The sequence below is a fragment of the Meleagris gallopavo genome, chromosome 1, assembly GCF_000146605.3.
Source record: "Meleagris gallopavo isolate NT-WF06-2002-E0010 breed Aviagen turkey brand Nicholas breeding stock chromosome 1, Turkey_5.1, whole genome shotgun sequence".
Lineage (NCBI taxonomy): Eukaryota > Metazoa > Chordata > Aves > Galliformes > Phasianidae > Meleagris > Meleagris gallopavo.
In genome coordinates this window covers 33,355,022-33,376,466 of record NC_015011.2, presented here as the reverse complement: position 1 = coordinate 33,376,466, position 21,445 = coordinate 33,355,022, and the positions used below count along the sequence as shown (strand labels likewise).

The 21,445-nt window shown below is 42.6% G+C and overlaps 1 protein-coding gene across 1 annotated transcript in view; it reads left to right on the top strand.

The window, feature by feature from the left end:
* WIF1 (WNT inhibitory factor 1) overlaps nucleotides 1–16,034 on the top strand; it is a 41,661-nt gene extending 25,627 nt beyond the window's left edge. The window contains exons 3-9 of the mRNA XM_010708578.3: nucleotides 1,599–1,739; nucleotides 5,693–5,788; nucleotides 7,323–7,418; nucleotides 8,467–8,562; nucleotides 12,136–12,231; nucleotides 12,531–12,626; nucleotides 15,206–16,034. Of these exons, the coding sequence (XP_010706880.1) occupies nucleotides 1,599–1,739; nucleotides 5,693–5,788; nucleotides 7,323–7,418; nucleotides 8,467–8,562; nucleotides 12,136–12,231; nucleotides 12,531–12,626; nucleotides 15,206–15,327 (743 nt within the window). The 3' untranslated portion in view covers nucleotides 15,328–16,034. The remainder of the gene's footprint in view (nucleotides 1–1,598; nucleotides 1,740–5,692; nucleotides 5,789–7,322; nucleotides 7,419–8,466; nucleotides 8,563–12,135; nucleotides 12,232–12,530; nucleotides 12,627–15,205) is intronic.
* The last annotated feature ends 5,411 nt before the right edge of the window (nucleotides 16,035–21,445 follow it).

The following is a 21,445-nucleotide window of genomic DNA, read 5'->3' as shown; positions in this document are numbered from 1 at the left end:
AGTAGGTGATTTTTAAAGGTCCCTTCCAACTCTAAGGATTCTATGATTCTAAGTTCAGATCCAAGTCCGATGTTGTGGATGGTGGCAGTGGTGAGCTTTGAACACCACCCCAGTGCGTGCTGGTGCCTAGGTGGCTCCACGTGAGCTGGCACATCTGATGCATTCTTCAGGTGCAGCAGCGTCTCTGCTCACTCAACAGTGATGGAGCTTGCTAATGATGCAGTGAAGTCTAGGAATTGCTATAGCACCATCATTAAATTTCTGCCACATCTTCCTCCCCACAGCAATTTGTTCAGCTAAGTCACACACAGCCTCATATATGCACTAAATTAATTCCTGCATTTGAGTTGTAAGAAGGTTACTACAGTTTAAGAACCATTTAAACTGCTTTTTATTTGTTGTAAGAGTTTTCTTCCTACCACATGGTTACATGCTTTTTTGTAAATGTCTCTTAAAAAAATGATGTAAAAGTGCCTCAACAATTAAATTGTTTTATGATGAAAACTGCAACAGAACTTACCTGGAGCAGAATGTGTTTCAGCAATAAATTGTTCTCTATTATACCAAAGCAGAAAATAATGAAAATTGCCCAATTATGACTTGCAACACTTTTTATAACAAGCAATTTAAAACAAACCAAATGTAAGGCTGATAGGTCAATATTTTATTCCAAAATCACAAGCCAGTGTCAGAAGAGATGAATAAACAATTACTATTAGCTGGATCTAATTTATGGAGGAGCTAGGAAGAGCCAGTTTTGAAGAAAAGAGACAATCATTTCATCTGAAGATTACATGAGATCACATGAGACCATCACAAAGGAGCATTCCAGAGCTCTGAGCTCTCAGCCCACTTCCTCATTAAAATACTCCAGATTTACTGGCCTTAATTATTTACTTGGACTCTTTGTAGTTCAAAAGTGTTTGAATACTTTTCCTGGAAAGGAAATCTCCAAATATCACCACACATAACAAGTTCTCTCACAGCAATAGGACTCTATAATTTTCGTAAATATTTGAGCCCATTGTCTTATTTGACTGTACTCTCGCTGGCACTTTATGGGGGAAGTTTTGATTAAATCAGTGTTTTATTTAAGTGTTAACTGGAAGATCCCAAGCATTAACTGCAAGATCCCAAGCAGCAAAACATACCTGAAGCAACTATTTCTCCAAAATGCGTGTGATCTTTTTGCCAAAGTCACCTAAGAACCCATGAAAGTGAGATTCAGCAGGATCGAGGCAGCCTAGAAAATTAAATGTAGGCTTCCAGCTCCCTTTGGAGGTTTTGAAAAACGTATCCTTAGATACCTTCATGTGGTTAATTGCAGTCTGAGGGCAGAAGTGTGTTTATTAAGATCCCTATCTGTGCCGCCAACTCTGGGGCTGTGTCAGTCAGGGAGCCCAGGCTCACCTCCTGCGCTGTTGCTGTTGTCTATGAATACGGCGACCTGCATACCTCTGTGATGAACCTCTTCATCAGTGGTGGTACTCTAAGGCTTAAACGTAAATACTTATTATCTTTATTTTTAGTATTCCTATGTGTACCTTTATCTATATGCAAGTAAACACAAAATATTATTGTTATTGTTCCCCTTTAAGTGGTTCAGGTTGGGTTTCCTTGCCTTGGAAAACAAGATGGAGTGGCTGCATTCGAAGTGAACGTGATCATAATGAACGCAGAAGGCAATATCATCCTACAGACCCCTCAGAACGCCATCTTCTTTAAAACCTGTCAGCAAGGTAATGCTAATGAGGACATGACAAGACTGCCAGACTGGGTCACCTAACTTTCTTCTGTTTCCTTAGGGATAATGGCTACAGAATATTGTGGTCATGCAATGCACAGCAAAAGCTTTGAACTCCAGGATGTTCGGTCTCTCTTTGTAGATTTTCTGCTCGTTTTCAATGTGTTTACTAAGCTTTTTCTTGCTGTAAACTATATCTCCCTTAGCAGACTGAGTTGGAGGTATTCCTCCTCCTGTTCACAGCTCATCATTTCAGGGATGTTGATAAAAATATATAATATGAGAAGCAAGTGTGAGTATATGATTTGAAGCGTTTGGAGGAAAGTCAGTTCAGTGTCTAGCATGCCAAGGCTCATGTTTTCAGAAATGACCCATATTTGAGAGAACTGAGTTCTGTGGTCTGTAGCACAGACACTGTCTTCACTTAACACCTTTTGGCGTCATAGTTCAACAGTTCTTTACATCTGAACTTGCACATCCCAACTTAATCCAAAAAGTGTAAATCAGAACATTTTGCAATAGTTAGCTTCCCTCCTCTGGAGCTCAGGATGACAACCGTTTGGGTTTGGATGCAGCACTGTTCAGCTGTCTCACCAGCACATGTTGCCCGCTTTGACATTCACAAAGTTTATGAGACATAACAGCCAATGAGAGCATTCCTTCTTCTCTTATTAACACTTCAGCGTGCACGTTGTTGGTTTGAGTTTGGTAGAATTGTTTGCACAGTAAAGCAGCACTCAGGGCAGGTGATGGAAGCTGGTTCTGGCCATCACCAGGCAAGAAACACACACAGGATGCACTAATAGAGGAAGGGCATTATGAAATTATTGCCATGTTTACTTGGAAAGCAGAGAACCTGTCTACTCAGCCAATTTATGAACAATAAATACTATGTAATAAGAGGTTCTGGATTAATTTGATACACCAAGAACAGCTGTAATTATCACTTTGAAATCAGGCAGTGGAAACTGAAAGAATTAAGATCAGGCAGCTATTCCACGCCGTGTGCGATTCTATCAAATCGACCCATGATATACAAAGAGCAAGATTTTTATTCTTCTATTTAATGTCAGCTCTGAGTCCTACACTTTCTTCTCCACACTGGATGGAGGGTGGCTTCAAAGAGCAGCAGCAGGAGCAGGAGCTGTTTGTTCTTTGAACCCGCACGATGCCTAAATAAATGGCAAGTTTCTGCCTGCTTTGACGCCTTGCTGCTCCCAGTTAACCTGGGAAAAGGGGAGGAGGGGGAAAGGAAAAGGAAGAAAAATGGGGGCTGAATGGAAGTAAAATCGATTAGGTTTTGTGCACAAAGTTGTGCCTGATGTAAACACAACACAGACCGTCTCATACCTTTTCACTTTCAGTTCAGTTCAAAGATACTGAACTTAAACTTTGGAAATAACATTGGAGTCAACTAATCAGGACAGCAGTTATGGATCTGTACTGTGGAAAAATGCATCTTGTCTTGGAAGGGCTCCAAACTTAATTTCTTTGTTGCATTTGTCCAAGCTTTGGATTCTACGTCGTTCGTTATTATTGTTATTACAATTTTGATGTGAAAAACGCTTAAAAATTTAGGAGTATTGCAGCATATAACTCAGGAATGCTGAGGGTAATGACTTGCCCAGTCCCGAACAGCTGAGAGATAGAAGGATGACATTCCATACGCCAGAGGTGGGCAGAGGAGGAGCCTTCATATCCACCTCTGCTGGTGCCTATAGGGGTGGCTCCCACTGCTGCCCTCTGTCCATTGGGGAGCACTCCACTTGGAGGTGCACACACTGGGAAGGATGAGGATGTCCTCACTGGTTTGTATTAGTGTAGGGTGGGTTTCCTCCCTTGGAGAGATGCTGCTTGTGATGAGCAGCTCGATTCCTCCTGCCTGGGCCCCAGGTCACTGTTTCCAGTCTCTTGTGGGCAGCCAGAGAGGCCCCCACCAGAGGAAGTGAGCAGAATGAGGGAACAATTTTGTGGCAGTAAAGAGGCTTTGTTGTGGTCAAGAGGTGACCACACAAAAAATTGTATTTTCTTATTTTTCTGTTCGAAATGGCATGCATTTAAGCATGTATTTTCTGTAATGAATAGCAGCTCTGCATTCAGCTACAAGAAGAGAAACATTTCCAATAAGTCCTAGAGTATACTGTTAGAACAAATGAGACAAAAGTGCTTTTCCTGCTATTACTACTACTGCAAACAGCTTTATCTTTAAAGTAGCATTTTTTTTCCCCCGTGTATCTATGGTCTTAGGTAGAAGAGCATTTTAAAAGCACAGGTTGTATCCTCTGTCCTTCCTGTGTTTGCACACAACATCCAGCCCCCTGCCTGATATCTCAGATTTTCTTACTTCTTGCTTAGTCTCACAGTTACCCTTTGTATTTCAGTTGGTAGAGAAATATTCCATGAGTGCGGCTGGAAAATAATACTGCACATAGCCTGAGCTGCCATAGCTTCCTGTGTCTCTGATCAGCTATTAGATAAATTTTCAAGAAAGGAAGTTAGTTTGTGAATAGATCTAAAGGATATGTCATCTAATAAAGAAGGAGGGAAAACCATTCAAATTTTTTTAAATCCAGGATTATATTTCCCCTTACATTAATAGGAGTTAGTTTGAAGATTCTTTGTGAGCTGTGAAAATGTCTTAGGCAACCCGAACCACTTGAATTTATGGACATTCTGATACTCCTTGTCACTTTAATTGAGGGCATTTTAAAGGCTGTAACTGCTTGAATTTGAACTCAGGTATTGTTCAGTTTGGAAAGGGCATGAATCAACGGTACATCTACACGGCTTGTGAGTGTTGGGTGCCAACACTTCTTGGTGGATGCAGGTGAAAAGCCAATGGAGAAGAGTTAAGGATAATGCTGGCAGGTGTTATAAGCCGCATATACTTACAGCTCTACTACACCTAAGGCAAAAAAAGCATGGTGCCAATATTGCAGCCAACCGCTGTCTAATGGATGATCTTCAAGTTTGAGTTGAGAAGGTTGCAGTAAGATTGTCTGAGTGTTGGTCTACTGCAGAGTATTTTTAACCTCATCATTCAGAGCATCACACAGCATAGAACCCATATGAGGAGGTTACCTACTCCATAAAGCTGCCTTGTGGCACTGGTACCACTGATCATAAGTGATGTCGCATTTCAGTCTCTCCTGCTTCCCTTCTTCCCTTTGAGAGACCTGGGAAGGCATTTTTAAGGAATCACTACCTGGCAGTAGTGCTTTTTTGGGATTCCACCGAATTCAATTTGTTTTGCCTCTTGTTTGATGGGCTCTGGTGTTTTGAAGATGGTGATCATACACAGATGTATTTCTCATCCTTGAGTAATCCAGCCAGTGTTGCCAAACACTTTAAGCAGTGTTTGATCAATAGTTGAGATGTGAATAAGAGTTGGATGATGATACAGGATCACTACACAGGAATGCTTTCATCTTCCTTTCTGGCCTCCTTTCATCCAGCCTCAAAGCTGACTCTTTCATTTGAAGATAGATTTGTCACCTCAGTAGCAGCAGATGTAATAATTAATGCAATGCAAGTTGCAACACAGTCAATTCAAGGCTGCGAAATTTGAATGTGGTCCCACAGACCAAGGGCAGGTCTGACCAGTGATGCAGGTCCTGCACTACCTTCTTGCTCATTCCTTGTGGAGAACTCAGCATTGGATTGTGCAGAGCATCCACATCACTCATTCATGAGCAAAACAGCAGAGCAATAAGATGTGCATGATCTAGCATCCAGCAGATCACACTCTGTCTTGCACATGAGCTCAGACCTGTATTAGGAGATTAACACAAAGACTTTCTCTTCAGAAAGTCTTAGCTGAATTTCACTGCTACCAGCGTTTGCCTATCTGTTATTGTTTTATCAAAGGAATCTATTGGTCCTACTGAAAGATAAGTGACAGCTGAAGTACAAAATAGCCAATTAAGATTGTCATTGTGTTTTATGAAGCGGAGTGTCCAGGAGGATGCAGAAACGGAGGGTTTTGCAACGAGAGACATGTATGTGAATGTCCAGATGGATTCTATGGGCCCCACTGTGAGAAAGGTAATTTAAAAAAATCCTTTCAACTCTCTTTACCATAATCTCAACAAAACTGTAGCTGCTGTAGCCACTCCTAAAAATATGAATGGCCTATTCTAAAGTCACATGTATTTTATTTTGAGTCTACACATCTAAGTGAATTACTGTCATAGTGCATATTAACATAGTGCAATTTAACTGCTTACAAGAAAGATGTTTTCTCTCTAAGGGATTGCTTTTAACAAAAACTGACACAATAGTTAGAGAGTCCTTAACTACAGAGCATCCATCTGGCAAAAAGATTAAATAAAGCTCCTCTGCTAATGAGGACTAGCTGGAAAACCAAGCATGGGGATTTTTGTTCTGCACTGGTTTATATGGAGATAAGATTTAATTTGGAGGCAGACTGAAGAAGAAGATAGGAAGATGAAGGAGTTTCCTTTTTCCTTTCATTACTAATACCTCCAAATAATATTTCCAGGAGCAAGGGAGCAGGAAATTGGTGTGGCTGGGTGAGGATCTTCTTCTTCCTATCTCTTCCTCCCTCCTTCCTCAGTGGGAGGTCCTGCTTGGGACAAAGGTGGAGCAAAGCATCTCTGTGGGCATCCTACTTCAACATGACCCTTCACTCAGCTCCCAGACACATTGACTACATCCAAAATATTAAATACAGAAAAGCAGGGACTGTTTTCTTCCCTGGATTCCAGGCAGTTTGTATTTGTGTGTTAATAAATTCACCTGCCTTCTAAAGCCAAACCCCCCAAATTCCCATCTGGAGGAGCCCTGGCTGATGCTTGTCTTAGGGCAGTTTGGGGACAAAGCCACACCAGGAATGATGGTTTCACAGCACTGGTGACCCTGTATCCCTGCCTGGCTCTGTCCAAATGCTGTTGAACCCATCAGTACAGACCCAGCCTTGCTTCTACCAGTAGTGAGCAGCCACCAACTGAAATATTGCTCCCTGATACACAACTCCTACAACTGCAGGGGAGCCTTGGGAGAATACAAGGGCTCTGGAAAGGGATTAGGGGAAGTGTTCAGACACTTTGGTTATGTTAGAGACTCCTTTCTACTAAATCAGGCAGCTGTGCTTATGGCTGGGTATGCAGTAGCAGAAGGAGGGTTCATCACCCTCAGTCTGCCTGAGAGCCCCACTAATTTACCAACACCTCTGAGTACATCCCCTGGAGAAACAGTCCCATGTGCAGGGCTGAGGCACCAGTTCAGCACCGGAGCGCACTTACAGGGAGTACTGGTATAGTGGGGGCTCACGTATCCAGAGGGTAAAGGTAGGCACTTTCTCGTCCCCAGCTTGGAACTGTAGTGTACAAGAAGCAATTACATATCGAATCAGACTCAATCTTCTATTTTAGTTATGCCGTATACATAAGATACATAGCAGAGCTGTCTTAATGTAACCACTAACAAAAGTGCTTTGCAAAGGTGACTTGATTGATTCAACAGAAGGAAAAGCAGCTTAAGGTACCAGCATGCTGAACATTTAATAGCCAGCTGCTGTCATGCCAGTGACAGTTTTCCTTTTCTCCCTGCTGCTCAGCGCTGTGTGCTCCTCGCTGCATGAATGGAGGGCTCTGCATCACCCCTGGCCTCTGCATCTGCCCCCCCGGCTTCTACGGCATCAACTGTGACAAAGGTAATGGCAGTGGAACCCCCAGTCTTGTGGCCACCCTGTACTTGCATATGTTAATCCCCCTCTAAGAAAGCCAAGCAAGTGGTGAAGGAAGGTCTGCAGGACACAGTGTTGTGATTCCTCCTGCCCAGGCTCTGGTACAGGCTGGGAGCTGCAGGGAGCACACAGCGCTGTCACAGCTCCACGTGCAGCAGCCACAGCCACCAGCTGAGCAAAGAGTAATTTGGCAAATGTCTTTAGCTGACCACTGAAAGCCATGTGACATACCAAGAGATTTACTCAGTAAATAAGTGATCTCTCTTTGAACTCTGGTTTCCTGCAGTAGAATTAGTTTTACTAATTAGTACAATAATTTTCTGCATCTGGACACACACACACACAAAGTCCATTCGTTTTTGTTTGTTTGTTTGTTTGTTTGTTTGCTGCTCTGTGGCTTAGGGATGTTGCTTAGGGATAAAAAGAAGTAAGCAGTTGTTCAGAAGAGTAACATGGAACAGTGTAAGCATCATGCAGGGAGAGCCAAAGGGTTTGCTGCACAAATACCACAGACCTGCCCATGGAGGAGAAGATTGCAGAACATGGCAGGACAAGGGGAAATGGTTTCAAATCAGAAGAGGGGAGATTTAAGTTGGATATAAGAAAAAAGTTTTTGCGATAGGGGTGGTGAGGCACTGGAACAAGGTGTCCAGAGAGGTGGTGGGTGCCCCATCCCTAAAGGTACTCGTGGTCAGGGTTGGAAGGTTTTGAGCGCCTGATGTAGCTGTAGGTGCCCCTGTTCACTGTAGGGAGTTGGACTAGATGGCCTTGAAGGGTCTCATCCAAACCAAATGATGCTGTGAGAGTGTTGCCAGCTTCAATAGCAGGAATGATGTGGTCCTTCAGTGAGCTGCATGCGTGAGGACTGATGAAGATATAACACAGCTGTCTCTGGGGATCCCTGCAGTCCCTGCGACCCAAATGTTTATTTAGGTTGAGCAGCAGAAAATATTAAGGGCAAGCCAGAGTGAATTGATATAAATAATTTAGTTCATTTCTGCTTTACTTGTTTCAGCAAACTGTACAACAACCTGTTTCAATGGAGGAACGTGTGTCTATCTGGGAAAATGCATTTGTCCTTCGGGATTTGAAGGAGACCAATGTGAAATCAGTGAGTAGCATCTCCATGTGGTTTCCCTTTACATCAACTTATTCTGTGTCAGTGTCTAAGAGATACAATGTGACCTGGCTCTGCTGGTTGGCATGCTTAGAGGGCCAGATGCCTCTAGTGAGACCCTTACTGATAAGTCTGAGTCACTGCTGGACCATCCCAGACCTTGTTTTGTTGTCACTAGTAACCGGGCTTGGTAGCAGCTTTTAAGTCAAAAGTATGCAAACATTGCTATGTGCCCAGCCTTTGTGGAACAGATACTTACAGAAGTTGCTGCAATACACTTTAGTGCACAGCAGGTTAGGTTTGAGCCCATACCCCCACAAGGGCTGCTCTAAGCTGGAACAGAGGGGTTTGTGCTGAAGAGAAGTCTGAACTGTAAGAGCTGGGAGCTTTCACTTAATGTATTAAGTTGCATTCACGCAGCAACTTGAAAATCCACCTCGCAAACATCAAAAGACTTGCTGTTTTCAGAAGGTTAGCATCAAAGCCATTGAAAATATTTTAGCTCCTGGTTGATCTAAGTGTGCTGTGCTGTGTAAAGCTGGGGGTGGAGATGCGGCCAAACTGGAGCAGACCTGGGAGGTCAGCTGTCAGGCATTTGATCTCATTGAAAGAAGACTTTTCTCACAGCTCTGATAAATTGGGTTAATTCTATAGTTCCTCACACTTGAATGGTGTATGAGCTTTTTGGTTTGGGGAACATACATCCACATCGTGCTTTCTGGGATGAAAGCTTCCACTGTACATGGAGCTTCCCCACCTTTCTGCTGTAAATATTCCCACTGGATTTCAAGGGGCTGTTACAGGAGCACAGACAGCAGCATTTGGCCTTGGATGTGTAAAATGTGATTGCTTTGCATGCATCATTAGGGACAGGTTCCTCTCACAGCAATGAAATGTATAGCAGCAAATCCTTGGAAACACATGGAAATAAACTCTAACATACTCTCAGCCATTATCAGATTATAAATGAATTATTATGCAAGGGAAGGACACAGATAACTCAGGCCCTGCATTTTGCCGAGTATTTAAATGTAGAAAAAGGTGAATGTTTTATCATATGTCTATGCATTATGAGGAATTTTACATCTCCTTTTCAACTGAACTAAAACTGAGCCAAATGGAAGCAGTAAAGGTGTATTGTTATGAAATTATTTGACTGGGATAGTCAAATATATAAATATATAAATATATAAATTCAGATCAGGGGTCACAAAGAGCAATAGAGTGGGTTCCCATTGGATTTTCCTTTGTTTTCACCAACTTCAAATTCAACCTTCTGACAGGATCCCCTTTCTTTCTTTCTTTCTTCCTCCAAAAGTCAACTTTTTTTATACTTCTTAGATAATAAATAAAGTTCAAACTCATGGGCTACATTATTTTATACCAGTGTTGTTGGGTTTTTGGGGTAAATTCTACTGCAGAATGTATAATTTAAGGTACTCCATTTAACTGGTTTGTCCCAGAGGCTCTACAGGTCATTAATGTCTATTGCGGCTTGAAACAGGTGCTAATGACTTTGGCTTCTTGCAAAGGCTTACCTGTGCAAATCAAATTAAATTAGCTAATACACAAATATTGAACCAATTTCTGTACAAAAGAAGGGAGAATATTTAGGATCATATTATGGAGAGCTAAACCAGGAATCTATTGATGAGAGCAAGGAAAGCTTATGCTCTTCTTTTTGAAGCTGGACAGCAGTTGTTTGTAGAGCATGGATGGCTGCTACCACCTTGGGCACTGCTGCCAGCTCAGCAGTGAAGGACTACAAGAAGTGCTGGACGAGACTTAGAAACACCAGAGGAGGAACAAAACTCTTTCTGTTTTCTTAGACCCAGGGCCAGCTAAATTCAGTCATGGGGGTCTTGGAATAATAAAATGAGAAAACCTTTCAACAAGCAGAAGGCCATCTTCCAAAAAATGAGCAGTGGGGTTGTTTTTTTCTAATCTTATTTAAAGATTTGGAGTGTTTGTCTGATAGTTGAATTGTTCTCTAAGACTCCACAGAAATTGCTGGGCCCAGCCTACTTTACTAGCAAGCATTCGTAATCATCCAGAATATTTTTCTACATGTAGTCATGCATTGTCTCTAATTAGTGTTGCAGTTTGATAACAGTTTTATTTCTTTTTGGATTCCTCCTCCATTTGTCACCAACTGTTTCATTGCTTTTTCCATTTGTCAATTAATAGCAGAAGGTTTCCTGTGGAAACATTTGAGTCTTGATTGAACTGAGCTGTGCCGAGCCAAGTGTTTGCAGAACACAGCTCCGTGGAAGTCCATATCACGTGCTTTGACCCACATTCTCCAGATTTACTTCAAGATCAAGTAAAATTCCTGAATTCTCCTAGCATTGCACCTTTCACTTATTAATTACTTCAGATTCAATTGCCTGCAGATTAGAATATCCACAGATTCCCTCTCCAGAGGCTTCTGTGGGGAAATTGTGCTTCTGCAGGAATTCTTCTTAGCACAGCTTGTTCGTCTGGCTGTTTATGAACTTGCTTCAGGGCTATTAAAATAATTATGCACATCAGGAACAAATGTTTCTTTTATACTGACAAAGTACACATATATCACAGAAGTCTGGTGGGGTTAAGTGGAACAGCAGTACTGGGGGTGTGTAGTTCCCAAAGGGGCACTCTGTGATTGTGAGACGAGTGCACTCCCAGGGGTTTTCAGCACAACACACCAGCAGTGGAAAGGAGGAGTGCTGATGCTCATATTATCATGTGCAGCTCTGTTTATATCATTAGAAAGGCATTGGAGGACAATGAGAAAGCTGCAGCAGTAACTGTGGCCACTGAAGAGGCCAGGAGAGAAGGTCCACCTTGCTGAGCACGTCCCCCTGCACTGAGCATGGCTGTGCTTTTGGAGGCTGCACTCCTACAGACAGTGGAGATTTAGTTTGGTAAAGAATGCAGACCAATCTAACAAGAGGCTGACAGCCTGGTCTTCAGGGGCTTCATGCTAACTGTGAGGAAGTCCTCAGAGGCTTCTTGGTGTGAATCAAAGGTGGCTCTACCCCATCAATGTGGATCTCCTGCCTCTTGCCAAGTCAGGACCAAGCAAACTGTCATATGTGGTCAGACCCAGCTTCCTCTTTTGGCAAAGCATGAATGTGAGGAAAAATAATTTCTGGACAAAAAGCCTTGAAAAATGTCTGCCAGTTCTAATTACTGTCACCAAAGATGCGCAAATGGGAAAGAAGGGCATGTTTCTTTAATGTGCCTTTCTTTTTGCACTGAAGCGTGAAACAGTCCTCATGGCACAACCCACAGCATCACAGTGCTTCACAGCCTCTTGTCACAAGCAGCCAGGCCTGGATGATCTACTTCTTTTCTGCAAGAGGCTGCCTTGCCTGTCAGCTCCCGAGCTTCCCTTTACTTAAAATCTCGCTCTTATGCCACCAGGTTGTGTGCTCTCTGGGCACTAGCAGAGGAGCCTTCCCCTCAATCCACAGAGCACACTCTGAGCCCACAGCTTGATGAGTTTTTGGGCACAGGGCAGGCTTCTCAGACGGCTGTCATGAGTAGGCCTTAGTCTCTTGTTTCTGTTCTTTTAATTTCTAGGTAAATGCCATCAGCCCTGTCGAAATGGAGGAAAATGTATGGGTAAGAATAAATGCAAGTGCTCCAAAGGCTACCAAGGAGACCTTTGTTCAAAGCGTAAGTACCTGTGCACTCAGTCAGTCCTTAGATGAGCATTGGGCTCACAGGGGACCTCTCACACTCTAACAGCACTAGCTGCCTGTTGTCAGAGTACTTCAGGTCGATTGACTTCCTGGGCATACAACACACACCAGGCTGCAAGGAATTACAAGACCAGACATCTTTTTACAAATGCCTCCCTCCAGTCTGGCCTGCATCCTGGCTCCCTATGTCTGTGTCAGCATGTCAGTGTAGCAATTGCAGATGTTCCTAGAGAAATGTCACCAAGTCCAATGTATGTGCCCGCTTTGTTACAGCTGTCTGCGAGCCTGGCTGTGGATTGTATGGGACCTGTGCTGAGCCCAACAAGTGCCACTGCAAAGAAGGCTGGCACGGGAGGCACTGCAATAAAAGTAAGTGAGAAACAACCCCCAGTGTGTGTCAGGGCCACTTACAGATGCTATATGAACATGACAGCTTCAAGAGCCTTTCCACCACCATCACTAATTCCACGCTCCTCTTTTTCTTCATTAATCTAAACAATAAAACAAAGATTTTGCATTCTCCATAATGCTAACTACTTTTTTAAAACTCTCTAAATTGTTTAAAATTCTTTTACTTCCTTTATCTTTGTATAATAAGGTCTAGAGCTGGGGTCACCCAGGCCTCTGGGGTGACATTGTGTCTTCCACCTGCAGTGTGGACTGTAAGTCCCAGAGCACTCCCCAGTAAAGTCAGCTGACCTTCGAATGTCAGATTGGCATTTTTACGCATAAAGTTCTGTCAGGCTTTAAAGATGATTAAAAAATCAAATTGCTCTTTGGAAACTTGGGAGAAAATTTGAAAGCTTATACAGAATCTATGCCTAACACCTTCCATGTTTTCTTCTACTCTTCCTCACCCATGTTCCACAGAATACAAATTATATTGTCTCAAAGCAAAGTTGAAGTCTTTAAAATAAATTTTTGTTTTGCTACTTAAGCATTAAAAAATTATTTGAAATACAATTGGATATATACAGTAACAAATTTAGACTTAATTTTACATTCCATGTGCGATAAGGTTTTGTAAGTAAATCATAGAGTCATAGAGTCAAAGAGTCATAGAATCATAGAATGGCTTGTGTTGGAAGGGACCTCAAAGTTCACCTTTTACTTTGAAACAGTGGCCTCTTGACCTGTTACTATCAGACCATGTAAAATCAGTCTCTCTCCTATTCATAAGCTCCCTTTAAATACTGAAAGGCTACAACAATGTTTCCATGCAGTCTTTTCCAAGTTGAACAAGCCCAGTTCCCTCAACCTTCCTTCATAGTAAAGTTGCTCCAGCCCTCTGATCATCTTCAGGGTCTTCCACTGGGTCCTGCTCCAACAGCTCCATATTTTTCTTGTGCTGGGGGCCCCAGACCTGGATGCAGTACTCCAGAAGATGTCTCAGAAGGACAGAGCAGAGGGAGACAATCCCTCTTCTGATACAGCCCAGGTCACAGTTGGCCTTCTGGGCTGCAAGCACACTACTTGTTCACGTCCAGCTTTCATGTCCACAAGCCCTTCTCCACAGGGCTGCTCTCAAGGATTTCTTGTCCATGAGTCTGTACTCATGTCTGGGATTGTCCCTGTTTTCAAGCTTGTCTATGTCCCTTTGGATGGCATACAATAGCTACACCACTCAGCTTAGTCTCATCTGCAAATATGCTGAGGATGCTCTCAAACCTACTATCCAGGTCAGTGATAAAGATGTTTCTGTAAGACATTCTGTATGTACTTTCACGAAGGATTAACATTTATCTTAAACACTTGGCAAACTATTCATGCTTACTGTTTTCGGTAGCAATATTAAAAAATACTTTAATATTCTTATATAGCAAGTGAAAATGTATATATTTGGAATGAACAGCCCACAAAAACTAATTGTCTGTACTACAACAACAAGAAAAAAAGCAGAGTACCACTGCCCTATAATGAAAATTTAGTTGTTATATGTTAATGACAGCTATGGTTTTGCTATCTTCATTATGTGGAGTTTGGGCAAAGGCCTGCTGCATTTAGCACTGAAAAAGTCTTAGTATTCAGCAAAGAAAGTGATATAGGTGACTGGAGTAAAATTCACTCCCACTTAAGTGCCTGTATAGGGCTTAAATTGCACATTCAAGTCTATGTTGCATGGCAGTTCATTTTTCAGCTAAATCCAAGTATCTCTTGGCCTTGATAGAAGATCTGAATTTAATTTGAGAGACTTAGTTCATACACCATGTAGCTGTGAGTTCAGCAGTCATACAAAATTCTAGCTGGTAGCCTTTAACGTCACTGTTTAGAAGAACTATCTTAGAAAGTTCATGTTTGTATCAAATGAACAGCTCCTCGGGGAAGCTATTTTCTTAAATAAGTGATTGAAAAGCTAAACCTTGGGCTTAATTTTTTAAAGTTATTTCCATGGGACTTACAGAGTTAGATGGGTAAATGAGACTATAAGTACTGTCAAAACAAGACATTGAGATCTGTGTTCCATTTTTATCTGCAATAACAAAGCAGCTCTGCTGGGCCTTTTTCAAAGTACTTTCAGACTACTTGTTGTCACTGCTCTTTCTCTTTGTATCCCGCTGTACAGCAGAGCACAGCTTACACCACTAATGCTGGGTCACCCAAAGGGCTGCTCAAGGTGACTCTTAACACTTTGTGGGCTCACACCTTATGTACACACTGGCATGGGTTGTGCAGATGTCAACCTGCACCAGGTGGCAGCCCAAGTGGGCTGACTGTTCAAGCCTTTTGGGGCGAAGTTTGTCTGATGTTCCTGATCTTTTTGGGCTAATCCTGCCCATCAGCATCTGCTCTTTCAAGATCAGGGAGAGGATGGGGAAGAGCCCGCATGCGTGTGAGGTGCATTAGAAGCTTTTGTTCAAGCTGGGGGACTGTCTCCACTTGAAATATTAGCAGCGCATCGTGAAGCTGCCACTGTGGTTTCTGTTCTCTTGAGCTGAGTAATTTTCCAGGGTATGGAGCCAGCATTCTGAGTGCCCCGAGGCCGGCCAGCACCAAGCACAGGCAGTACACGCCTTCGCCCAAGAAGGCGGAGGAGAGGCACGCTCCACCCGAATCCAATTATATCTGGTGAGCTCCAACATCTGAAATGGTTCGTGTTACACAAAGTTCATAGCCTTCATTAACCTTTCATGGATGGGATGTTAAAACGCTGTTCACTACAGTTTAGATTACTGGCTGGAATTTTATTAGCTTCATTATAAACCACTGAGCTGATATTTACTATTCCTTTTAAGTTTTATAAATACTTCTGTAGCATGATTATATAGGCTTCTTCTTTCAGTGCTTTGGATGGTTTTGTACTATACTCTGGTTATGTTTTAATTTCATTTGTTTTTATTACATATCTGCAATATAACATTTTCCAAAAATTAAATAACAATATTCAAGCAGAAAATTTCCTAGATGCTAACCTGAAACATTTCAGTGATTGCAGATTTTAGTTTGCCTAAGACAAAAAAGATGTCAGTTTTGTTATGTATTTAGATCTTTCCCAAAGGAAAATAAACAAATGTTACCTAATTTAAAAATTGAAGTACTCAACTCAGCATTATTTTTTACCTTAAAATGTTGCAAAGTTCTGTGTATTAAAAATACACTGCAATGGTGCCAATTGAGCAATATAATATATTTTAAACAAAGTAGAACTGTAACGTATGAACTTTTTTGCATTGGCTTGAAGCAATATAATATATTGTAGACAAAACAGCTCTTATATAATAAACTTTTTGTACTGACGGTTATGTGTAAAATAAAGATGCTGCTTTAGTTTTTTGAGTACTGCTCTGTGTGGCCTGCTCCACTCTCGCCAGCACTGGGTTGGGCAATGGCTTCCCTGCATAAACTAATGGTGGCTTGGATCACTTTTCTTGTCCCCACTTCCCTGCTGCTGCACCAGTCCCAAAGGTAGCAGTACTGGGCAGTGACACTGGGCACTGTGCAGTCAGAAGTGTCAGTTTTTGGCCCCATTTGAGGTCCTTCCACTCTCAACCAGAGTCCCAAATGCGGGGATTCTATTTTCACTTGCTCTGTAGCCTTCCTTTCAGGTGCTGCCTTTGAAAGGCAGATGAAGAGGAAATTACCTATTCCTACTGATACTGTTCCAGAGTGATGCTCTCGTCTTGTCTTCAGACTCTTTGAAGTCTTGGCACTCCGTCCTGCAACTGTCACATTTATAATGAGGTGTGGACAGAGATTTAATGGAGATTATTCTTTTCTGGGGTGGAGAACAATAATCATTTCAACAAATAAATACTGACTGCTATACTGCAATTCTGGGAACTCTATTATTAAATAAATAAATAAAATACACTGGACTTGGTGCACAAAACATATCTTAATGAGTGAAGAATATTTTATTAGCTTGATCTTGTGAGTCTTATTTGAGCAAGGGATCCAGAGGCCAATCGAAAGTACGTGCCTTGGCCAGAGAGGGACAAAAGCTCTTGAGGGCCCGCTCCTACATTGCCCTTCCTGCAGTGTGGTTGCAGATGCAATCCCACAAGCCTGGTTCCACAGAAGACCACATTGCTGCCCTCTGGGACCAGTTCAGGGATAAATGTATCTGGGGAATGGAGAGTATGGCCATAGTAGCCTCATTGCACCTGGGGCACCAACAAGAGCAAGGTGGTGTGGCCTTCTGGTGCAAGACAGCAGCACATCTCAGGTTTGTGACAGAAGGAGCCTTCTTAGCCTAGATGTGTAACTGCTATAGCTGGTAGGCTCCAAACCTTCATCCCAGTTCTGGCCTCATGCCTCCCCCCATGCCTCCCCTGAGGAGCTATTTCTAAACTCAGATGCATTTGCCTGCTTTTTGCTCTTTCTGAGGCTAGGACTAGTTAATATGCTGCAGGAAAAAAATAGAGACATTTCTGAATTAAGATTCCTTAGAAATTTTGGCTGAACTTCTCCTGATTCTGTCAAATTCTTAGAAAGTGCTTCCTTAAAAAATAACAAGTGTATTCTTTCACGTAGAACCATTTGAGAGTGTTCAGAGACACAAAGTGTTGCTTCACTGATTCTTGAGTTTCACCACTAATTCTGGAAAAAATCATTAATCATGAGTAGAATACAGCCAGAAAGGTTACAAAAGGAAAAATAAAAAAGTTCCTCACTTTTCCTTAAACTATGTCAAATTCCTACAGATGAATTTTCTACTACTTTTTGTTCCATGTGAAATCTTGCACTTGAAAGAACAGCATTTGTACTGTAAGTGTGAGCATCTGGACGCAGCCAGCTCTGCAGCCCATGGCAGCTCCCTGCAGTGGACGTGGGCCATAGCAGAGACCCTCCCTGAGGCCTTCGGCCTCTGCCCATGCACTGGTGGCAATGCAGCTCCTCAGGGTTTGCCACAGCCCTCTGTGTGCAGTCTCCCTGCTTCCTGCCCTCCTGGAACGTTCACCACAGCTGTGTCACTTCCCCAGCAAGCTTCAACACAGCCAAGGACCAGCGGTACCTCATTTACAGCAGGGAGCATTGGGAAAGGCCATTTTGCATCGTTTATACCTGCTGCACCACGTTTCAGCATTTCTGTGCTACCCAGCTCCCAGGAAACTTACCCGAATGACCATGACACTATCCTGGCATTTTCCCTACTCCTCATACGACTGATTATCTGACTTTTCTGGACAAACCTGGCTACAACATGAGCTCCTTGTGTGCTGGCCCATGGCTTGCATCCAATCTGACTAGTCCAGCTGAAAGTCAGAGCTCAGTTAAAGCCCTGGCCATTTTCAGTGCACACAGTTCCTCTGTTCAGCAAGAGGGGAGTTGCTGTGAGTACAACCTTTCAGCTTCCCTACCTGCAGGATGAGTTCCCCACCTATACATCTCCCAGCTGGTGCCACCATTAAACAGTTAATGCTTAGCACAACTCAACTCAGTTTTTTAAGCCACTTAATTACATGAAGGAATAAAGCTTTCTTCCTTCTCCATAGTAAAGAGGGTATTCTCTGGACTGGAAACTTGCTATTGACTCTGTACTGCTTTATTTTATTTATCAAGTGTAAGATAGTGATTCACTAAAGACCATTCCAGCTCCAGTGCATATTCCTACAAGGCATTAACTGTGTTGGAAATGCATGGAAATTTTGCCCTAGTTTTACACTTTCTTCCCACCAAAATTACCAGTGTTTAAGATGTCATCAGTTAAACTGATACATTTGGCAAAGAGGTTGAGGGCTTTCTAGGGAGAGGTGTTTGGGTTTTTTTGCCATTTCTGGATTCTTTTGAGATCAGTGGGAGCAAGAACTTCCCAAGCTCATGAAGTCCTGCAGACAGTGCTAAGTAAGGGCAGCAGCCCCAGGGAGGTGGATGTGATAGTGCTCTGGAAGCTAATGTGGCTTTGTCACCAAGGAGCTGGACTGGGATCACCATAAGCCCTGTGGGCCTCTGCAGCTATGTCTGAACATCTTGACAATGCATCAACAATATGCAACAAGAACAAAAGTCAGAGACACCATTTAACAGAAAATCCACAAGTTTCTTGTGTCCAGAAGCTCCCACTCCTGGCCTGTTTGCAGAAGCTGTCCAGTGCCACATAACACTGTGTGTGATTGCAATTCCCCCTGCAGTACCACAGTACCACAACTGTTCCCAACATCTTGTGGACCTCCCACAAGCAGAGAGCAGCAGCCGTGTGGCCAGCAGAATGCCTTCTGTGTCATGTTTCCTTGAGGATTTAGAGGACAATAAGAAAGTAGTTAGCTGGTTTGTATTTTGACTGAAACAGGTTTTGATCACTCAGATGAATCTGTTCTGCTTGGGAGAGACCATTCTTTCTGAAACAAATAAGTAACACAAACACCTAAATCAAATGGGTGAGCTGCTGAGTATAGAAAGTATCTGAAAAAAGCCAGAAAGGTAGTTAAATATTTAGGTTCCTGCTCAATTTTTAAGTGGATCTGGCATGTCTTCATGCAACAGCTCTGACTATGCTTCAGTGCTCTCATATACATTGCAGAGGTTGTTCTGGAAGAGTTTAAGATAAAAGAAAAAGGTCTGCTGCATGCAACATCTTGATGGAAAGAGGTATGCAAAATCCCCACGTTTATGTTGAACTCTGTTTCCCCTCCTAGGAAAAAGCATTTCTTTTGTATGTGTCCCTTCAGAATCTCAGAAAATAGAGAATAATTACAAGGAAAAAGTGTCTAATTGGGAGGTGTGCATTGTCCGTATCACTCAGCTCAGCAAGTGAGGTCCCTGAAAGACAACACAGAGGGCAGCAGCAGTGGAGGTCTGACAATGGCTCTCACCCTTTCCATACAGTACTGTATCGGTGCTTACATGAAAGGACGCAAGAGGACCTAGCAGTGATACTAATGTAATCTTCTGTGACAGAATTAAAGATCCTAACCAGATGCTGTTATTAAAGAGGTGTTGCACCAGTTCCAGGAAAAAGAAAAAAAAAAGCTTCCAGTATCCTTATTTCAAAAGAGATCTTGGAAAATTTATGAGAATTGAGAAGAAAACAGCAAGAACTATTCAGAATCATCGAAAACTGTGGCGGAACGAAAGGTTTTGAACACAATTCAACAGCTCCTGCTGCTGGAGGAAAGGCCCCTCCCTCACCCACACACCTTCCTCGCAAGGAAAACATGTTTTCTGCTGGATCAGCTACCCCAGGCCACCCTCCAGCAGATCAGCTGAAGGGAGGAGATCTTTACAAGGCATCTCAGCCACCCACAGGATCAACCCTCTTTTAGAAAAATGCCCAGTAGGGTTGAAAGATGGAATCTAGGGAAATGTTAGACTGGATTCAGATTTTTAACTCTGCAACCATTACCATTAGGTTTTTCCTTGGACTGTGGCAGACTCTACATCACTTGAGTATTAAAACCATGACTAAAGGTACATGATTGGCTAGCAATGAAGTTGGAGTCTTGATGCAGAGACCAGATAAGGTTCTGGTTCTTTCCACACTGTGCTCATCCATTCTGAACTTTTGTCTAATTGCTTGTTCTGGTTGTAAACATACAACATGGGTAATAACTCCAGGACTAAGGCCAAATCCTGACCCAGTTGTTATTTGCTTGAGTACCCCACAGATTTAGGTGACACCAATATTCTCCTCTTCCCCAGAACACAGCTGCAATGGTAGGCACTACCATGTTCCCACATGGTCAGTGCTAAGAGCTGCACACACTGCTGAGCGCACCCACCGTGAGCATGAGAGCCACAGTACCACTTCAGCTAGAGACAAAGCAAAGAACTCAGAGCTATGCCGAACACTACAACACATAATTGCTGAAATGCTGTGCCTTTTTTATTTCCTTCCTTGCTCCTGAGCTCCTGGAGTATGTTTTTCACTGTCCCATGGCAACTGTTTCTCCTCAGTATGTTGATATGTGAGAACTGGGATTAAGAAAAGCTATTGTGAAGGAAAACTTCAAAAAAATCACACCACTGGAGGACTAGGAGCAGAGAAATATTCAAAAGAAGGACGAAGAATAGCAGCATGCCTATGGTACAAGCTGTTGTAAAGGCAGTTGCTTTCAAAAGCTCCATAGCAGAGTGAACGTCTCAGTGTGCTTTAAATGAAGTGGTTTTGCAGATATGATCACAGCAAGGTGGCCTTCACTTTGCTGGGTACCACACATGGGTCACAGTGGCTTACGTGATTGTTCCTGCATATTTTGGCAAGTTGGGTACTGCAGCCCTGGCCACACTCCACCCTGGACAAGTGCTGTCTTCATTTGCTGGCAGATCATTCAAGGGATCCTTTTATGCGAGTGACAGCTGAAAGGCATTAAAATGTACAATAAATCGTTCAACTGGAGCTTAGAATGTGTGAACACCGAACCACAAGTTTTGACAGAAGAAAATCAGAATTTATTTTGTGCTTTGAACTGTTTTAGCATTAATGGCCCAGTTTAACCACATATAACAAGAGTAATCTGTTCAGTTTTCAGCAAGGTCTTCCGCTGGATATTGTATACCTCTGTGGTGGTTTCCTGCAACTATTTGAGGTTTCTTACTTGGGATTTTTGTTTTTAAAATGAATTTTTCTCTCTTGAAAGGTGACAGAATGCTAGCTGAGGAAGACAAAGTCTATCCACACCACAGTTCAGCAATAGATCTCATGTATTTCCCTCAGTCCCACTGTGCAGGAATAGAGGATGAGAGGATGAAGACAGCTTGGGATGAACAGCAAGGAACAATGACACCCTTCGAATTGATCCTCAAATTCTCTG